The sequence below is a fragment of the Heptranchias perlo genome, chromosome 33, assembly GCF_035084215.1.
Source record: "Heptranchias perlo isolate sHepPer1 chromosome 33, sHepPer1.hap1, whole genome shotgun sequence".
Taxonomy (NCBI): domain Eukaryota; kingdom Metazoa; phylum Chordata; class Chondrichthyes; order Hexanchiformes; family Hexanchidae; genus Heptranchias; species Heptranchias perlo.
Window position 1 is genome coordinate 8,982,987 of NC_090357.1, and position 21,024 is coordinate 9,004,010.

Here is a 21,024-nt window from a genome sequence, read left to right on the forward strand (position 1 = left end):
AGACAGGCTGGGTGAGTGGGCGGAGATTTGGCAGATGCAATATAATATTGGAAAATGTGAGGTTATGCACTTTGGCAGGAAAAATCAGAGAGCAAGTTATTTTCTTAATGGCGAGAGACTGGAAAGTACTGCAGTACAAAGGGATCTGGGGGTCCTAGTGCAAGAAAATCAAAAAGTTGGTATGCAGGTGCAGCAGGTGATCAAGAAAGCCAACGGAATGTTGGCTTTTATTGCTAGGGGGATAGAATATAAAAACAAGGAGGTATTGCTGCAGTTATATAAGGTATTGGTGAGACCGCACCTGGAATACTGCATACAGTTTTGGTCTCCATACTTAAGAAAAGACATACTTGCTCTCGAGGCAGTACAAAGAAGGTTCACTCGGTTAATCCCGGGGATGAGGGGGCGGACATATGAGGAGAGGTTGAGTAGATTGGGACTCTACTCATTGGAGTTCAGAAGAATGAGAGGCGATCTTATTGAAACATATAAGATTGTGAAGGGTCTTGATCGGGTGGATGCAGTAAGGATGTTCCCAAAGATGGGTGAAACTAGAACTCGGGGGCATAATCTTAGAATAAGGGGCTGCTCTTTCAAAACTGAGATGAGGAGAAACTTCTTCACTCAGAGGGTGGTAGGTCTGTGGAATTTGCTGCCCCAGGAAGCTGTGGAAGCTACATCATTAGATAAATTTAAAACAGAAATAGACAGTTTCCTAGAAGTAAAGGGAATTAGGGGTTATGGGGAGCGGGCAGGAAATTGGACATGAAGCTGAGTTCGGATCGGTCAATGCCCTGTGGGTGGCGGAGAGGGCCCAGGGGCTATGTGGCCGGGTCCTGCTCCGACTTCTTGTGTTCTTTAGATTTGTGGTTGGGATCAGATCAGCCATGATCTTATTGAATGGCGGAGCAGGCTCGAGGGGCCGATTGGCCTACTCCTGCTCCAATTTCTTATGTTCTTATGTTCTTATAAGGTGGAGGCCAATCACTAGAACTGGTTGCAAGATTAAGCTCCTGCATAGGGAAGTTAAATGACTTCGAAGTCGAAATTGGGACTGCCGGTATTTCTGATCTCCAAAAACTTGCAACAGAACCTCTGAACGAGCTTAATTGGACACTTCTCACTTACGTACATTGCATAAAGAAATTTTACTGGCACATTGCAAATTGTCACAGGAGAACACAAAACTCATTGACTGATGCCAGCGCAATACTGTAATAACAAACTGCAATTTTTTTCTCTTAGGCAGCCTCTCCCCAAATTGAATGGTACTAGGGCATCATCGTGCAAAAGGTCATTTATAGTGTTTGGGAAGATTGTGATGGGTTCAAAGGAGGAAGATCAAAGGGCAAAAACAAGAATTGAAGGAGGTACAAACGTACTAAAATGGAAACACAGAAATGAGATACTGCAGAAGGCAGCTAGCTTTAGGGTCCCGATGTTTTATCAAATTACAAAGGATTTTGACTCCCCTTCCCTGATTCACCCCCCCCCCCATGCCACACATCAATTAGGACAGCAAGGCAACCTGCTGCCAGGCCTCCACCAATTCCAACTGAAACTGGCTGCAAGGTGTGCAAACATCCTGGGGAGACACTCTCAAACATTCCCTTTCTCTGCGAGGATTCATTTGGGCTCCACTCAGCACCTTCCGTCCTGGTACAACAGAGAGCGAGAAATCAATATTTGGGAAGAGGTGGGATAATGGGCACTAGTCCACATCCTGCCACCCTGTGGCACACTACCATCACAACTTGTAAAGTGACTGGAGTTTAAATCTTCTCATGCATGATGAGCAAGAAGCTACCAACCCCAGAGTCTTGAAAGGGCAGTAAAACAACCCCTTCACCTCATGTAAAAACTTCTAATTGGAAACTATCGAGTTGTTCATCTTTCGAAGCATACGGCCAACTGCAAACCCCAATACAGTTCAAACTGAAACTAATTAGGCTGAATGTGACATACGTCCACATGAACAGTTGACAAGGGGATACCTTGTCCCAGCACTGAAAGATGCAATACAGGAGGACAATTAATTTATAAATTGTGCAACGGGTGACATCTGTGAAGCCCAAACACTGTGGAAATGGCTATATTTCCTTATAGAAGGGGGACAAACTGTCCTCTAAATGCACAAGGCATGGAACAAACTCATTACCCAACCTTTTTTTTAAAATTCATTCATGGGATGTGGGCGTCGTTGGCAAGGCCAGCATTTATTGGCCATCTCTAAATGCCCTTGCGAAGGTGGTGGTGAGCCGCCGCCTTGAACCGCTGCAGTCCGTGTGGTGAAGGTTCTCCCACAGTGCTGTTAGGTAGGAAGTTCCAGGATTTTGACCCATCGATGATGAAGGAATGGCGATACATTTCCAAGTCAGGATTGTGTGTGACTTGGAGGGGAACGTGCAGGTGACGATGTACCCATGCGCCTGAGGTGGAAATGGCTATATTTCCTTATGGAAGGGGGACAAACTGTCCTCTAAACGCACAGGGCATGGAACACACTTAAACTACTACATGGTAATAAAAAGATAGTGGCCGCAGAGGAGGGGTCCTCCATAACCCTTACGAGGAGATCATCTCAAGAAAGCAGATACCAAAAGATACTTGGGCTTCTTAAGTGTCAAGGTCAATTAATTCCCTGAAACTCAAGATATGCTAGTGGAGAATGGCAACTAGAATGTCTGGAGAGAATCAGAATTTGCTCTGTGCATTAGTCTCCTTTGGCATGAAGATAGGCAAACTAAAGCAGAGCAAAGTAGTGTCTTCAGAAAAAGCTTGGGTGGAGAATTTCAACCGAGCATGAACATGTTGCTTCTACTGAAGGTAGTGTCGGCAGCATCAATATAGTCACAAATATTACAATGCACCTCAGACATTGCCAATGGCCGGGCAGAATCTGTACCTACTATATTCAAGGCCACTGGCTGACACTGTCAAATTCTGTTTTTATTACATGGAATTCAGGAATTTTAAAAAAATTAACAGTACTCTGGGGATCACACTCCATGATTCTGTCCATTTTTTTCCTGTGAAGAAAGAAAATCAGAGAAAACCTTGCCCATCATATAGAAAAGGGCTGCTATTCTCTGCAATCAGGGCCAGTTGGTTTACAGTCAATAAATAAGGGACATTTGATTTTTAATCCAGGATTTTTACTAGCTTTGAGGATTGCATTCCATAATTTAATTTGTTTTTGCATGAAAACTTGCGGCTTTGTCTAGATTTCTTGAAGTTTTCAGAGGAAGAAATCACATGGCAAACAACTGCAGGCGAACTCAGAGACAACTTTGATTCGTTTGTATCATGGGGTCAAAGAGGAGGGGGAAAAAAATTGGATTGGCACTGGAAGCTGCACAACATGAAACCAAATATTATCACTCTTTCAGCTTGTCAAGATGTTGGGACATTCGTTGCCATTACCACAGAAAAATCTGTATGGATTCCTCCCTTAACAGCCTTCCCCAGAATTCAGGAAAAGTGCCACACCACATTCAGTTCTATAGCACTTTTACCATTTCTGCCACAAGTAACAAACCTGCAGAAATCTCTACCTTATGCCAGCCTCAATTCTCCGGCGTTTCAAAAAACCTGTTTACGTATCTTTCAAAGAACCCAAAAATAATTGCACCAGTACCTATTGTTGTAGCTTCAATTCCATTGACTTCAGTTTGTTGCTGCTGTGAATTTTTTTAGTACCAAAGAAATGCAGTTTAAAAAAAAAACATCGAGTCTGAAATACTCCCTTCACTCTAGTCGCACCATGCCCTCGCTGAGGGAACAGACAGGCAACCTGCTCTCAGGCCTCTGCCAATGGCCCTTCGGCAGATTCTCCAAATCGCAATGCCATCAGGTTTGAATGTTATGTATGTGCATCAGTACTAATCTGGGTACTGAATTCTATACTTCTGTGGCAGAGCAGAGCTGAAGGAAGATTTAACAATTCTGAATCGATGAAAGGAGAGGGACAGAAGATATCAGGGGGGTCATCTGAGAGACTGCTTGGAATATGCGAGAAACACAGATTGGGACTTGTTTCTACAGAAGCCAAGTCAATCCAACCCAAATACAGAGATTCAGTGGAAGATTTCAGCCCCAACACTGAAAGGTGACTACTTAACCTACATATACATTTCTGTGAGTTACAGAAATCTCCCTCCCTAATCGCACATGAAAAAAAAGTGTATTTTAAACTATCAACTCCCACCGGGAGATATGAATTGTGACCCACTCAGAACAATCACCAGAAAATGTCTATGCCTAAGTACTTCGGCAACATTTCTAAGTTAATTTTAATTTCTGATGCTGTACCACTGGACAAACTAGTCGCACCTCAGGTTATACTACAGAACAGTTCAAATGAACCCAAGGGGCCCATTTGTACCTTTAGCCTCTAGTTTCAAAATAGATTTTCTGTCCATCACTTAACTAAGAGGCCTCTGTTACTTTACAACTGACCAGTCAGTAAACAGGAGCATCACAGACTGACTATCCCTCATCTCCACACTGTGGTTCTCCCAGGCAGCCTGGCAGAGATTGGGAACTCACAATGGGAAATGAAAGGGGAGCAAGAGTCCCATTACTTTATAAATGTTGTGTGTTAGTACACAGGTGCATTTTACTAATGGGCTGCCTATCAAAACAATATAACTCAATAACCCTCGTTTATCCACAAGTTTTCCGATCGTTTTCATCTATGTGGAATTATGAGAAACCCAACATCCCAGCAGATTGAAATGATACTACTCTCAATGAGAATGAAACGAGAGCTTGTTGATAGTTCTTTAGGCAAGATGAATGTGCTTACTATGTACAAATAGCAACTGTTTTTTTTAGATCATCAGACTGAAGTCCAGAATGGCCCAATGAATAAAACATTGACTTGGATCACTACCATACTGGACATTTCTTGATAATGGGAAATATTTTTTTCTACTCATACAGGAAAAACAAAGTGATACCCAACACAAAGTGTTAAAGGTTCAGGCACCCGAGACAAAAGATGTTTCACCGCACGAGGCATTATTGAGCTTTGGATTCAAGAGTAAAGAGTATGATGAAAAATAATTTGAGGACAATACTGGCTGAAAATAAAAGAGAACTCTTATAGAACTGAGGTAGAATGAGTAGTTACTCCCCCAATTGCTCAGTGGATAGCTGAGGTATACAAGCCAGGAAGGTTGATGGTTCAATTGCCAAACTATGCTGAATTTGTTAATTTTAGCCAGGGCAGCGTAAGGAATGCTACAAATGGCTTCAGCGTGCTTGGGCAGAAAAGGGCTAATATCAATATCTACAGATCCTTGCTGGAACCGCCCGTTTGTGGGTATCTGGTGAGGGTGGAATTAGGCGAGATAGTGCTGCTTCTATGATTGAATACCCTGTTAACGCTCGCTATCAAGGATTACACGCTAAAAATATCCACTTGAGCAAAGTACCAGAAGGCAACCAACACCTATGGAATCATACCACACCAAGGAGTCAACACCTTCGAGAGAAGAGGGGAGAAAATTGGCAAGCTTGAAAGACATGAGGACAAAAAGGAGGAAGGATAGAAAGGAAAGAAAGAAATTGCATTTATCTAGCACCTTTCACAACCTCAGGATGTCCCCAAGTGCTTTATAGCCAATTAAGTACTTTTTTAAAAATATGTAGTCACTGTTGTAATGTAGGAAATGCAGCAGCCAGCAAGGTCCCACAAACAGCAATGAGATAAAAAAGATAATCTGTTTTAGTGATGTTGGTTGAGGGATAAATATTGGCCAGGACACCCCTGCTTTTCTTCAAATCGTGCCATGGGATCTTATACGTCCACCTGAGAGGGTAGAACAGGACCTCAGCTTAACGTAGCATCCAAATGACGGCACCTCCGACAGTGCAGCACCCTCTCAGTACGACACTGAAGTGTCAGCCTCGATTATGTGCTCAACCCTCTGGGTTGGGACTTGAATCCATGAGAAAAAAAATCTCCGGAGCGTGCAAATTTAAAACTTTCACATTGGCTGATTCTGCTGAGCTCGCTAGGAACTGCTATGTTACAGAGTGTGGGGATACTTGACAATACAGGAGCAAAACCAGCCAGTCAGACTTAGTGGAAAATACACGAAAATGGTCAAGCTGCAGAAGTCATAAAGGGACACTGACAGTACAATCCAGAGATGTAAGTAGTAAGGATGGAGTGTGACAGACAGTGGAAGGAGGCTACACTGTTAGCTTGGAAAAGTTTATACAATTAAAAATCATGTGCACAAGACTAATTTTGCTATAAATAACAAACTTGGTGTGGTGGGGTGGGGTGGGGGGGAGGGGAGGAAATACTCACAGCAGTCTTCATCTTCATCATAAAACCATAAGCCCCAGCAAATCCCAAAAGTCTCCACTGAGGAATTGGAGGATACGTTGGGGAAAGAAATGGTAAAAAGGGTAGACCTGCCCCTTATGGGAGGAAGCATAGATAGAGAGATAGAGAGATAGAGAGAGCAAATTTACAAATTAAAACAAATTTAGCACAAGAACTGATAGGCTACTTTTGGAAAAAAAAATTATATAAAAGCTATTTTTCTGCTGTGTTTACTAGAACAAGGATTATATACTGTTCAATCCTGCACCAGTTAATTACTTTAGTTTAATACTCCAAGTTATGTGAGTTTAAACAAAAAGATACAGGTTGGAGAGAAACTAGAAGACAATTTCACACAGAATGGATTCATTCAAACTCAGCCAACTTCACTGAGCTTTCTACATTCCAGCAAAGCAATCTTGGTGTACTGCAAAATAAACAATTGGTGCTTGAACCCTCCTGGTCTCACCAGAGAGAAAAGCAATAGCAACACCAGGTTACATTCAAAAGCAGAGACTATCTGGCAGTCAGAGGCAGCAGCAACATAGCAGAGATGTGCACAGCCAAAGCATCGTTGCTCTGTGGTGAGTGACACAGTCTGGCAGTAAGAGGTGGTCTGGCTGTGATCCACTTAATGGGCATGGGGAGAGGGAAGAATGGGGAAATGAAAAACAGAGCAGTCATGAACAGCTATAATTACAACCCTTAAATCTTACTACTGTATTTCCACATCTGCAATTGAATCATTCATCATGTTAATCCATACACTGAAACTCAAACATCATAAGACTCATTAAAAGTCACAAGACTTGACATAAACTAGGCTTGTATTCCCTGGAATATAGAAAGTTAAGGGGTGATTTGATTGAGGCTTTTAGGATTTTGAAAGGAATCAATAGGATAGATGGTGGTGGGGGAAGTCTAGGACAAGGGGACTTAACCTTAAAATCAGAACCAGGCCATCCAGGAGAGAATTTCTGAAACGCTTATTCACGCAAAGGGCGGTAGAAGTGTGGAACTCTCTCCCACAAAAAGCAGTAGATGCTAGCTCAATTAGTAATTTTAAATCTGAGATCAATAGATTTTTGCTAGCCAAGGGCATTAAGGGATATGGAGCCAAGGTGGGCGGATGGAGCTACCAGACAGATCAGCCATGATCTCACTGAATGGCAGGACAGGCTCAGGGGATCGAATGGCCTACTCCTGTTCCTAACTGCAGCTTCTCAAATATAACTCACCAGCAATTGTTTACCTTCATCAACATGAAAAACAATTCCACCCCCACTTATCATCCAGGTTGTAATGAGACTGATGCAGGTTGGAAACTTTCCAGTGATGCACCAATGTAAACAATTTTCTTTTTTTTAAAAAAAAAGAGGAACTTTTTAAAAAAAAAAATAAAACCATCCTGGGACTGAACCCAGCAGGGACACTCCGAGTGCCACTTACCTGCCTTCTTGGTTGCTGCATCGAGGTTGGACAAATGGCAAAACCAGCCCCCTTCCTGAGTGTCAGTGCTGAGTGAAGCCTCTGCAGCAGAGGGAGGGTCGACCCTGGGCTGACCAGTGACCGGGCAATGCTTACCTGCTACCTGTGCGTGCGGCTCTCGGGCTCTTAACCCGCTCTCGCCCTCTCCATTGTGTCACCGATGCGGAAGTCTCTTTTCTGCGCCCAGATGCTCCGCTGACAGGGGGACGTCAGTTCCGATTCTGCCTGGGCATTCTGGAGGCGGGGGTTACCTGCGGTCATCCGCCAGTAACAAGGAGGGCGGGGGAGGAACCTCCATCCCCTTACCACATTCATTCAGAAAAAAAAAAGGTTGCACCTTGCGTAAAGGTAGAGTTTTAGTGTGAATTAAGTCTCCTTCCTCCAGCATCTCCGGATCATAGCAACCGCATGATTGACAAGCAATCGGGGCCAATCACAAGCACCGTCGCCTGAGATGCCAACATGATTGATGGGGATTCTGTCGAATCAGAGCTCTGCCTTCCGGACACGCTGTGATTGACACTTGCACTGTCCAATCAGAGACAGTTACAGCCCGCCCTATTATGGGGGGTTTTGTAGAGGGGCGGGATCGAGCGCCGACACGTTGCCGGGATACCCGGGTGATTGACGGTGGAGGTGACCAATCGTGCGGCTGGAGTGGAACAGCTGGCCGCGGCAGCGCGCACGAGAGAGAGGTGGGCTGCTGTTTTCTTTTTTTTTTGTCCAGAAGTGGCGAGGAGTCGGTCCCGCTGCACTCGCAGACGTGTGGTTGCAAATTCATTCAGGTAAGAACGAGTGAGAAAAAAAAACCTCAAAAACAGGGCAGGGGGGAAGGAGAAGAAACGAAGCATCAACTGTCCGAAATTGCAGCATCGTTTGGGCTAATGTAGTGAATGCAATTTCTGCACCCATCAGAGGAAAACCAGTGCAGAACAGATCGAACCATTCTTTATGCTATTTTTTTTGCTATATTTTTAAAAAGGTGTTTTTTGGAACCAGCTGTTCTCAGTTGTAATGAACACCACTCTGGTCCGGCGAGGTAATCACTGAGTTTTCTAAAATGTAAAGAACAGGCCATTAATGCAATTAACTTTTTATAGATTATTAATATAATGGAGCAAGTACATGAAAAGTTAATGGCATAAATATGCTGTCACCGCACAAACAGCAAATTGCTATCACAAATTAATGCTAGGATCCTTTAAATGTTAATAGTAATGTAATATATTAATTAATTAATAGCTCCTCACGAAATCACAATTTATTTGAACAAATTTGACAAAATAAGAAGAACCTAGATACTATTTTTAAAAATCAAATATCTGTTATCTCTTTGCATGTTATTAAGCTGGCAACATATCTGTGATGTTTACCTCATGGAGGGATGACATTAATGTAAACTGTTGTTTAATTAAAAATGGTTATTACAAGTTTTTAAGAAAAGTCTAACTAAACCTGAGTTATTGTGGTGAGGGGAGCTCTTGCAAAACAGACTAAGTCAGGACCTTCAGTGTTGAGAAATGTTAGGATTGTTGGGCAGTAGAGTGTGATTACTGTGTGAGATAAATGGGGAGAGTGATCTGTTTTCTTTTCATTTAGTGCTTGCATTTTATGTAGTGCTTTTTGCATCCTTAGGACATCCCAAAGCTTGAGTCATTTGATAGCACTCTTGCCCGAGTCAGAAGATTGTCAGTTCAACTCCTGGACTTGAGCAGATAACCTGGAAACTGAACCACTAGTGCAGTGCTACGTTATTGGAGGTACCGTCCTTCAGATAAGATGTTAAACTGAGACCACCAGCCTCCACCTCCACCTCTTTCCCCCCCACCCCCCGGCTCCGACAGTTGAGGTGGACCGTGGCAGTATTCAGAGAAGAGCAGGGCGTTTTCCTGTTGAACTGGCCAACGCTTCTTTCTCAGCAAAAATCAGCTTTAAATGGTCATTCATCTCATTTCTGTTTGTTCAATCTTGCTGTGTTTGCCTAGGTAATAACAGTAATTAATTTCAGAGTTATTCATTGTAAGTTGAGAAGTTTGAGAGATGTTTCGATGCTATATAAATGCAATTTCTTCCTTCCTCACCCCACAATTAGTCAGTTTTACTTCTGGATTCAAGTTGTGTCCTCTGTTTCCAATGTGCATTCAGTGCGTTCTTTTTCTGTGCCACTGGGAACTCAAGTAGAAAATAGGTTGAGGGTGTCTGACTGTATCCATTTAGCATCCTTATAGCCAGCAAAGCGAGGTGAGATTTTCAATATCAGTCAGGGCTGGATTCATGTGCTAACTTACTGCATCACCCAGTCCCCCAGATGTATTATTTTAAGGCTCTCAATAATTAATGCTGTGAGAGTCAGTGACAGGTGCTAGAGATGTGTTTTGAAGGCTGCATTCGTGTCTGTAACCTTGTACTGTTATGAGATGATGAAGAGGAGACAGATTACCTTACAGTGCATCATCAAACCCATTAGATCATTAGGATGGCCAAGATAGCTAACCCATATCCATCACCCTGAGAGCAGGGCTGGACTCGCCCCCATTTCAGGTTGATTCATGTGCAGCAACTCTGCATGTTGCTCAATCCACTCTCCGTTATGGATTTCCACAGAAATATCTCTGATAGAACTGGGAACTAGTTTACATTCTGTTTAACTACCAGTACAAGGTGATGCATCATACACTGTGACTTCCTGTAATACAAGGAAGCACCATAAACAGCTGTTTATTACATTTCCGGGGAGGAGGGGTGAGAGGTTCACCAGTCTCCTGCCAGAGTGACATTTGGAGACCAGTAGAACCCAGTCGTGAAATTTCAGGGATCTGTTATTCTTTTCTTCTTAAATATGAAAAGGCATTAAATAAAGTCTGTTAATAAGGGAAATGAAAGGTTGCAGCAGAATTCTTTACAACGGGAAGTGACTTAATTTAATTTCTTGGGGACTGTGCTGTGAAAAAGCAATTTTAGCTTCAAAAGCCTTAGAATTGGAAGCGCTGAAATGATTACCAACAAATTCCTGACCTGTAGCTTTGCTCACATGAACATTAGGGACAGGAGTAGGCCATTCAGCAAGATCATGGCTGATCTGCATCTCAACTCCATTTACCCACCTTTGCTCCATATCCCTTGATAACCTTGCTGAACAAAAATCAATCTGTCTCGGTCTTGAAAGCTCCAATTGTCCCAGCATCCAAAGCCTTTTGGGAGAGTTCCAGATTTCTACTACCTTTTTGTTTGGAAAAAGTGCTTCCTGATACGTCAAAGACTGGCTGCATTGGTCAACAATCTTTCACCATATTCATGATTAGAATGAGGGATGAATTGCTCATTAACAGTGAAAATATAAGGTGGCAACACATACCTTTTGGAAGCATTGTTCAGCACTGCACATTCCTTTACTATAAGTAATTGATTCTAGCTTGTGGACACTCGAGTAAGGATTTAATAATATTCCCACATTCCAAAGCGAGTGTGTCAGTGTAAAAAGAAAAACTTACATTTGTATAGCGCCTTTTATGAACTCAGGACGTCACAAAGCACTTTACAGCCAGTTAAGTACTTTTGAAGTGTAGCCACTGTTGTAATGTAGGAAATGATGACTGGATTCAGACCTGTTGTGATTCCTTAAGTCTGTCACTCGTAACTCTCATTCTGTTTTAATGTTTACTTGGACATGTCCAATCTGGCACCAAAATGTCTAATTTGGACAGTAGGCAGTTTATTTTCAACAACAGTGGCAGGAGTTTTGAGTGGCTACTTTTTAATTCTTAAATAGTGTCATTGTTTTGTACACAATTCTTGTTGTACAACCTTTTTTATTTATTTATTTGACCCTTCTGGATTTCTCCCCTCCTGAAGGCACTGCCAGGCTTCTAGTAGTTTGTCTAAGTGGCCATTCCAAGACAGTAAGTGTTGCTGGATCATCACAGACAGGCCTGATGCTGCCCTCATCTGATATCCACAGGTGTGCAGTTTCCAGTGCGGAACATTGGATAGTGAGCCCCAAACCCCACATCAATAACACAAGACCCCAACATTGCATCTGGATAATTTCACTGACTGACTTTGTGGCCGATTCTCCCTGAAGGTGGAGGGTTTCCTCTGGATTGACATGGTGAACTTTCTGTCTCTTCTGGAGTACTGTGTACAGTTTTGGTCTCCTTACTTAAGGAAGGATATACTTGCCTTAGAGGGGGTGCAATGAGGGCTCACTAGATTGATTCCTGGGATAAGGGTTGTCCTATGAAGAGAGATTGAGCACAATGGGCCTATACACTCTGGAGGTTAGATAAATGAGAGGTGATCTCATTGAAATGTATAAAATTCTTCAAGGCCTTGACAGGGTAGATGCTGAGAGGCTGTTTCCCCTGGCTGAAGAGACTAGAACTAGGGGTCATGGTCTCAAGATAAGGGGTCGGCCATTTAGGACTGAGATGTGGAAAAATTTCTTCACTCGTTGGGTTATGAATCTTTGGAATGCTCTACCCCAGAGGGCTGTGGATGCTCAGTCGTTGACTATATTCAAGACTTTATTCAAGATCAATAGATTTTTGTACACTGAGAATTAAGGGATATGGGGATAGGGTGGGAAAGTGGAGTTGAAGTAGAAGATCAGCCATGATCTTACTGAATGGCGGAGCAGGCTCGAGGGGCCGTATGGCCTGTTCCTATTTCTTGTGTTCTTATTAGAGGAAGGAGGAGGAGTGCGCTTTGTGAAGCAACAGCACATGGACAAAGCTGTCTTCCTCAGAACTCCTTTATGCCGAGATCCAGGCTCGATGTCGTCACTTCTGCGGAACTTTGTATTGCAAAGGATCCAAGCACCAGCAAGGTGCTTGGTGGATGTTTCCCTGCTCTTGGGCATTCCCTAGATTCCAGCTCCCTCCTCCGATGAGACTTGCCACCAAAATGGTGGGGCATTCTGCCTCTGGGTAGGGACAGTCTGCCTCCAGGGCCAACAGATGAGAAGTTCCCATCACCATTGAGAAAGCCCTCTTTATACAGACTGTATCAGACTCTCTGGCACTCCTTGATGTTTGGTTAAAATTATTGCTGTGGGGCTGGTCCTGTTTCTCTCGGGGAAGAGAAAAATTTAAGTCAAAAAGGCTGGACACCAGATGAATTCTCTGGGCCGCTTGCACACAAAGTGGTTCTGTTCTGGGCTCAATGGTCAAGGTTACACCGAAACAACAACCCAGATTACTGCAGCTACAGCAGGATCCTGTGTGACGCTTAGGGACAGTGTTCAGGATAATATGACCCTAACAGTCAAGCTGCTACATTACTCGTCTTTCACGCAGGACCAAAGCAGCATCCCAAATATACTGTTCTGAAAACATAGTTCCCTGAGAATTTGAAGTTCTTAAGGAAAGGACAGTTTGAGCAACTTGGAGCTACCTTTTAACAATTTTGATAGATACTGGTAAAACTTGAAATATCTGTATTGAGTTAGCTCGTCTCAGCCAGGGCAGTAGTTGGAGTGCCCCAGTTGGCCATCCAGCCCCTGGATTGGGAAAGGGGAGAGAAATCTCCCAAGGGTGGGATCGATAGGTTTTTGGACTCTAAGGGTATTGAGGGATATAGGGGTAGGGTGGGAAAGTAGATTTGAGGTAGAAGATCAGCCATTGAATGGCGGAGCAGGCTCGAGGGACCGTAAAGCCTACTCTTGCTCCTATTTCTTATGTTCTTAGGTTCCTACTTCTGATTGCTGTCCATAGTGACACTTGATGGAAAGTGCACATCAGAAGACAGGGCAGGATCTGGCTCAGTTCTGATGCAAACTGTAGTTGAATACCTTGCCGATTCTCACTACTAAGGTTGGGTAAATTGTACAGACCAGGAATGCCCTGGGTTCTGTATCTGGCCTGTTATAAACTGGATAGCCAGGTGGTGAAGGATGGAATACTAGAGCCTGATTTTCAGTTGCTTTCAAGCCTTTATTCACAGAGCTCCACATTACCCACTCCAGAGCCTGGATAAGCTCTTATATAAATGGATACAAGAGAGTCCCCAATTGATACACATCACCTGAATACAATTAATACTAATTGATATAAATCATATGGATACAATTAACAGCCTGTACTGAGCTGACTGTAGCCTGGATAGTACTGGGTGCTACAAGTGATTGCTGTAAAGCTAGGTTAAGGAGAGTCAAAAATTGTCCAGGACTCTCACTCCTGGGGGGTGATTTTAAACCCCAAGAATGGGTGGGTTTGGGGGCGGATGAAAATAGTTGGGTTTTTTTTGGATCACAACTGCAAAATTTTCAGACTTTGCATTCCCAGTGGGAAGCCTGTACTTTTCCGCACCGACGTTAAACCCGGAAATAAAGCCGGGTCGTGGCCGCGACCCAAAAAACAATTAGTCTCAACTCTCACCCGCCCCCAACCCACCTGTTCTTGGGGTTTAAAATCACCCCCCTGATCACTATCAAAACGCCTGATCTGGATGGTGAGCATCTGATACTGGGCGAGGAGAGGATCGCGTTTGCTGTGATGGTTCCCACAGTTAAATAGGCTACACACTTACACGTTCCGGTCTCCTCATAGAGGTCCCCACTTAAGCAAAGTAACAGAGCTTCCATAACGCCAACATGTGAAACTGTACCAGGAGTTTCTGCTTCAGGGAATGGGCGAAGGAGAAAATTGTGTGGCATTATATAAATAAATGGTGGCGAAGGAGGAGGAGTCTTTAATGATTTTTGATTAGGTGCCGAATGTATGGCAGATTGCGAACATTTACTATCGAGTTCACGTGGACCAATTGAAAGAAATGTTCTTTATTGTGATGGGGAATTGTTACCACTTTAGAGAGGGAACAAGCCTAGTGGCAGCCAGCTCCATTTAATCACTTGTGCAAGTGGTGCTGAGGAGTTTTGTAAAGAGTGTCATTATTTTGTGCTTTACAAAGGGAAGTCAAATCTTTAGGGACAAGGATGCCCTGATATGGTCCCTCTCCATTGAGTGTTGTTTCCCTGTAAAGACCTTACTAGAATACTGGATAAGGTGTCTGTGAGATTAAATAATGTTGCAAATAATCAAAAACATTGTGATTGAGCTGCAGCTTTCAATGTTGGTTTATCTATAGCCTCCTGGCACTCCACCTTAGACCCCTGGTATCCACCTTTTATTGATACTGTGTAATCATTAACTAATACTTATTTTTCACAAACTAGGAAAGTCTCTGCATGCATTCAGCTGTTTTTTTTTGTTCTTTCAGGGTAAAAGATCCTGTCACTCTCTTGGACCCTTGGAGTTAATATTTTGCCAACACAGCAAACAGAAGCTCATCGCAAATTCAATGACTCAGCAAAATAGACAGATACACTGAGAAATTTACACGGTGGAATTTGTTTTCTTGTTTTTCTCTCTCCCTTCTCTCCTGTTAACTCAAAGTTGTAATTGTCTTATCTCTTTTCTTGATCCAAATGTACTTTACCTAAAAGCTCTATGCATCATCGGACGTTAAGTACACCGTATGCTTGATCTAATCACTGGGACAGAAACCATTCGCTGTATAAATCCTGCCATCACTGGCATTCGGGCCTCCAGGAGTTAGTGGCCTGTGCTTCTGAATTCATTGCCAAATTGCCAAAGGCTGATCAAAATGGCTTCTTATGGCTACTACAGGGCTACCATCTTCACAGCCATGTTTGTGGGCTACACATTCTATTACTTCAATAGAAAAACCTTCTCGTTTGTGATGCCCTCCATTATGGAGGAAGTGACTTTGGAAAAAGATGATTTGGGTGAGTACCTAACTTTCTAGCTGTGAAATAGTAAGACTGTAAGAGAGATGGGCCCAGTAGTTACAGCATTTGAATGTCGAGGTTCTGGTGTGCAGTTCAGGACGCAGAGCTGGGTTGAGTTTTCCCCCAAGGAATGAGTTTAACTAGATGCCATTGTATGACTCAACTCTGCAACTGTATTCACTAGTCTTAGTGAGGGTGTGGAAAATTAGTCTCTTCTGTACTATTTAAGTGCCCATCGGGAGGGGGTATCAACCAAAAAGTGTGAACATGGAGATGACCATGAGTTAGGCTGTCATGTCATCTGGAGGAGAGACTCAATGAAAGAGTATAGAAAACGATGAGGGGAGAAACTTGCACTTAAACTGAAGTAATTAATAAAATAGTGAAGTGAAAATCAGACACAAAAAGTGTGGAGTGACTTGTAATGGGAATAAGCCTACTTGCATGCTACTCTACATAGACTTGCCGTTCTGCCTTGGTTTTGTACAGTAATTATCACTTTATATTTGCTTGTTATTCACTGAAGAACGCAATAAAAGTTTTTTTTCAATTGTTTTTGAAACTTGTTTAAATCATTTTGTGCTGTAACTGCAGTGAACCGTCCAAGTGGTTAGCGTATTATCGGCTTAGTGGTTGGCCGTAGATCTGCAGTTTCTGAGGCAGCATGTTGCCAATCTGAGCTGTTAAGAATCCCAAGCAGAGGTTGTGCACTTTCTTCACAGGGAAGGAGGGAAAAATCAAGGGCCTGTTACTCTTGGGGGGTGGGGAGGCGAGGGGCGGGATTGGGGGCCTGGTGGGGGAAGTGGGGTGCGTACAGCCCTCCTGGTGGATGGTTCTAGAATATCGACTAAACACTGGGACAGGGATAATTGAAGAGGTGAAAAATAGAAAGAAAGATAACTTGGAGATATTCCAAACCTTGAATACATTTAAGCCCGTTAAAACAGAACAGGAATCTGAACATGCTGTTTATTCAGCCCTCAGACAGTACAATAGTCTCAATATACAATGTGGGAACAACTTTGGGATGTAGGAATTGTAAAATGAGATTGGGGAGTACAGTGAAGGTTGCGAACTAACCTGGATTTGTTTTATTCCTGCAGGTCTGATAGCCAGTAGCCAGTCGCTGGCCTATGCTATCAGTAAGTTTATCAGCGGAGTGCTGTCTGATCAGATCAGTGCTCGCATGCTCTTCTGCTTTGGCCTATTCCTGGTCGGGGTGATAAACGTATTCTTCTCATGGAGTTCCACAGTCACTGCTTTTGCTGTGCTCTGGTTCTTTAACGGATTGGCACAAGGCTTTGGGTGGCCTCCCTGTGGGAAAATACTGCGCAAGGTACGAAATCGCCATTCAAACACCACGGTTAACTCTTTTTACTGGGAATTCTTTTAAACAAATTGTACATTGATGGGGAAAATGTATTTGTGTTTGTCTGAGGGCACTAACTCATACTGAGTTCTGGCTCCACAAGTGCTGACCACTTCCATGTGTAACCTTAGATTAACAAAAAATTGGCAGAACATTTAGCCATGGGGTATCACAGCCAAACCTGATTGTGTCCGCATTTATTGTCCACATACATGCACTTTCCACCAGGTAGCATAGCATAACAGTCAGGAGCAGGAATCTGCTGGCTGATTTTTTAAAATTTCCCTGTTAGCTTAAGGCCATTGAGACCGATTGTAGCAATCTTGCCACTACGCCTGGCTGAGCCCAGTTAACTCTGCACAGACCGGGAATCCAATCTGGGATCATCCTGATCCCTATGGCTCATTACTACGTTTGCACAGCCAAAAGGCTCTGGTGCTGGGACAATTGGTGCTTTCAAGGCTGAGATTGGTAGATTTTTGTTAGGTAAGGGTACCAAGGAATATGGAGTGAAGGTGGGTAAAGGGAATTGAGGTACAGATCAGACGTTATCTAATTGAATGGCGAAGCAGGCTGAAAGGCCTACTCCTGTTCCTATGTTTACCAACAAAATCATGTAAAGAATCTAAAATAGGAATTCTAAAAGATGAAAAGACCCCTGGGTGCTCACAAGGGCTAGGTCTGTGGCATCCATCCTGTGTTTGACGTATAGACAGAATTTTGACTCCACCAGCAGGATAACTGTACACCATTGGGATTGTGCAATTTTCTTCAAAAGAAAGATGTAATGATCCAATGGCAGTGTGTTGGTGTGAATGCACGCCACACTAGAGTGCCAGGATCCAGGTCTGTGCCAGGGAAATGCCGTGCAGTTAATTCCTGATTTTTTTTTCTTCTGCACCACCTGAAAGAAATCTCAAGGGAAGGTAAAGTTAAGGCTTTTTTCCTCCCCACTGATTCTGTGTTCCTCTTTTCCCCCCCTTCCCCCCCCCCCCCCCCCCACCTAACCACTATAGAGAAAGGAATGGAGGACAAATCAGATCAGTGAACTCTGACAGTTCTCGCACTTTCCAATGCGCAACTGAAACCTGTGACATCAGCAGAGGGCAGGGAATGGGTTGCTCGACAACCCTAAGTTGGGAGAATGCTCTGAGGCATCATTTGGGGAGGAGTTATTACCTTTTAAACCTCATGGCAAGAGCACTACTTGAGGCAACATTAACGTAAACAACTCAGCACCTCAGAGTTTCAGTGGGTGTTTATGACAGGAAAGGCTGACACTTGTGAAAATCCACAGCCAAGGTGATGAAGTCAGCACAAAGGTCTCCAGTGGTACCTGTTTAACTTGGTTGTTTGAAGATACCCCTTGACTCTGGCTGCAGTGGGTTGAGTTTTGATCCGACCTGTGCAGGAATGCACTTTCACCATGGCCTGATTCCAGAAAGGGTTCTAACCAGAATGACACAGATGTGAATATAACATTGTAGTAATTGTGCAACATAAACCTGACATTTAGCAACAGGGAGAACTGGTTTGATTACAGAAGTGCTTGGAAGGGGCCTTGGAGATAAGTAGAAAAATAAATCATTCATGCATCTCTGGGATGCAGGTCATGGGAGGCAATGTGACCTCTGTTCAAGTGCACCTGGAATTCCTAGGGTCTATAGCCTGTTTCTAGCTGGCTGGCTGTGTTAGAGAGATGACCGTTTGTAGAATTTAGTTCCACTTGAGACCCACAAATCACTGAAAAGCCGACATGTGACATACTAGAAAATAATAGTCATAGGGCTTGGGTAACACTCCGCCTGCTTGCAATTCATCCTTGTAGTTTAACCTGTCTTCGGACCCCCAGAATTTTGTAATAACATGGCACTGCTATTCCCCATGTGGCTGATTTTAGGTGCCCAAAATCGACTTGTCCCAACCATAACTCTGAATAACTTGACCAGTGTATTAATAATATTAATGTGGCCACTTCATCTGTGAATGGGAATTATTTCTTAAAATAATATCCAGGACATTTTGTTTTTTGCAAAGGGACTTTTTTGGAGGAAGACTGCTCACATGCCCCTCCATGCAATAGCTGACCAGTAAGTACCTTCTCATGGCCTTTATCTGGAGCGTTACCACTTGAAGATGCTAGCAGATCTGTTTGTTCTAGGATAGATTTGAGGACTGGATTTTGTTTGAAGTACTTAACGGGCAGCAGATGAGCTTATCATTACTTAACATGTGAGAATAATGTTAAGTAAATTGGGCTCACGGGAAATTTTTGAAAAAAGTAAATTGGCTTCCCTGACTTTCTGGGAAATACACTGTGGAGAGTGAGGCCTACAGACCAAGAAGGTCCCAGATTCCACCCTAGTCTGCATCAAGTTGGCTAATCTCAGTTGAAACACTGACAGGCCTCCGCACCCCTTTTTGTTTGGAAAAATCAAACCCTCGTCGTTTTCTCACTAAACGCCCACCCATGTGTAATTTCCAGTAGGAGTCCCTGTACAGTGATCAGGAGCGGGAACCCTGGCTGTTCTCTGCTCCTTAGCCCAGGGTTGCCGACTTAATTAAGTCGTATTGCAATTATCACAACATCGAAACGTCGAGCTGAGAGAAACTTTGTAGCTCTTGGTCAGTTACTTTCAATGTAGGAATTTGAAAATTTCAGCCCAAAAGACACAACTAGTTTTTCCTAACCCTAACCATGTACTTCCTTTTTGTAAAGCCAAATGTGTAGATTACATTATTCTTAATTTTCAAATCATATGGAGGTACAGTATACCGGTGTTATCTACAACTCAAGCCAAGGATCCCTATTTAATTTTGGCACCATCCGTACATTCTATGGCTGACTCTACATTTCAGGCTAGAGTTCAGGTCATGACATTTGGTGCTGTGGTATTTTTAGATGTAGGCTGTGAGTTGCACATTCTGAGACCATTGAGGGGATATTACTTTACTCAATACCCTGTGAGCTGAACATTGCAGCTCTCTGGTTTGTTTACCAGTTGGTTTAATTGATGCCAGTTTCCAGCGTTCCAGTGACAGAAGCCAACGTCCTGAAGCCAAACTCAAAAGTCTAAACCAAGGCACAGCACACTTTGACTGGGCATCACTTGCCAATAGACTTGTGGGCTTTGTTGTGTGTCTTGTTTATGGCTCTGTCTGTCCTGTATGAATTGCTGCATTTATATCAAAATTCTCACTCCTGGATTAATGCCATTTTAAAAAATAGTTGCTTCTCCAGTTGCCTCAGAATTAGACGTTTTATCAGGAGGGGGTTAGAGCAGAGTTCCGTTGACTGGTCGTGTGCGGGTCTATGTAAGGGATTCCCCACTTGGTGTATTTACTGGGCCAGACTGATACAGTGAGGCAATTCCCAACAAGATAAATAGAGTGTCCTCCATACTAATTGAAAAATAGGACAACCTTTCTGGCCTAATCAGCAGATAACTCAACCTGTTCCTCTTGGACCCTTACCGATCTGGATACCCAGAGAACAGTATATTTGATTCTGTCATCGTGAAGATTTGGGACTGCTGAAAAGCCAACTGTAGATACGTTTCTCAAAAGCTACCCATCAGCTATCCTTCAGTTATTGGTGGATAATTTGAGATTTTTTTTTTCTTCAATTTTGCCCCTTCTATGCTGAAGTTGCTGACTCTTGTTGGGGAATGGTGTGTGCTGCCTTTCAGTACCTCTCCAAGTTGCTCATTTTGCTTCTGTGAGCTTAGACAGCGAGTGTCAACAAGCTTTTCAGCAGTGAGAAGATGTCATAGTAGAGCCTTTACTGTCCTCAGCAGTTATCCACAAAAGCAGCCTTCCCTGCAGCAGTCATTAGATGATGATTTGGAGAGGGAAGGTGGCTGATGTTTCTTCTTCTCAGCTCAAGGACACTGAAGCCAACTGTAGCGCCTCAACTACAAAGATCAGTTAACTCAGCGCAGACTGGGGATCAAATCTGAGATCTTCCTGGTCAGCACCACAACAGGGAGTTGGGGAGAGGGCGGGGGCTTTCTGCACCATTATTTTTATTGAACATCCATTTGTCTATAAGTGTGCATATGATTATTAATCTACTCCGAG

General features: G+C 43.3%; 2 protein-coding genes across 6 annotated transcripts in view; one reads left to right on the forward strand and one right to left on the reverse strand.

The window, feature by feature from the left end:
• LOC137301457 (proprotein convertase subtilisin/kexin type 7-like) overlaps window positions 1–8,088 on the reverse strand; it is a 205,557-nt gene extending 197,469 nt beyond the window's left edge. The window contains exon 1 of one of the 2 annotated variants that reach the window (XM_067970958.1): window positions 7,925–8,088. The gene's annotated coding sequence lies outside the window, so the exon portion shown is untranslated. Of the gene's footprint in view, window positions 1–7,789; window positions 7,894–7,924 lie in introns of those variants that run through there. The other variant, XM_067970959.1, reaches the window with a different exon arrangement.
• A 403-nt stretch (window positions 8,089–8,491) lies between these two features.
• Window positions 8,492–21,024, forward strand: part of LOC137301459 (glucose-6-phosphate exchanger SLC37A4-like) — a 29,008-nt gene continuing 16,475 nt past the window's right edge. For 2 of the 4 annotated variants that reach the window (XM_067970961.1, XM_067970964.1), the window contains exons 1-3: window positions 8,492–8,613; window positions 15,044–15,572; window positions 16,679–16,911. In XM_067970961.1, coding sequence (XP_067827062.1) covers window positions 15,431–15,572; window positions 16,679–16,911 — 375 coding nt within the window. In that variant the 5' untranslated portion in view covers window positions 8,492–8,613; window positions 15,044–15,430. Of the gene's footprint in view, window positions 8,614–9,463; window positions 9,589–9,610; window positions 9,814–15,043; window positions 15,573–16,678; window positions 16,912–21,024 lie in introns of those variants that run through there. The other 2 variants (XM_067970962.1, XM_067970963.1) reach the window with 2 other exon arrangements.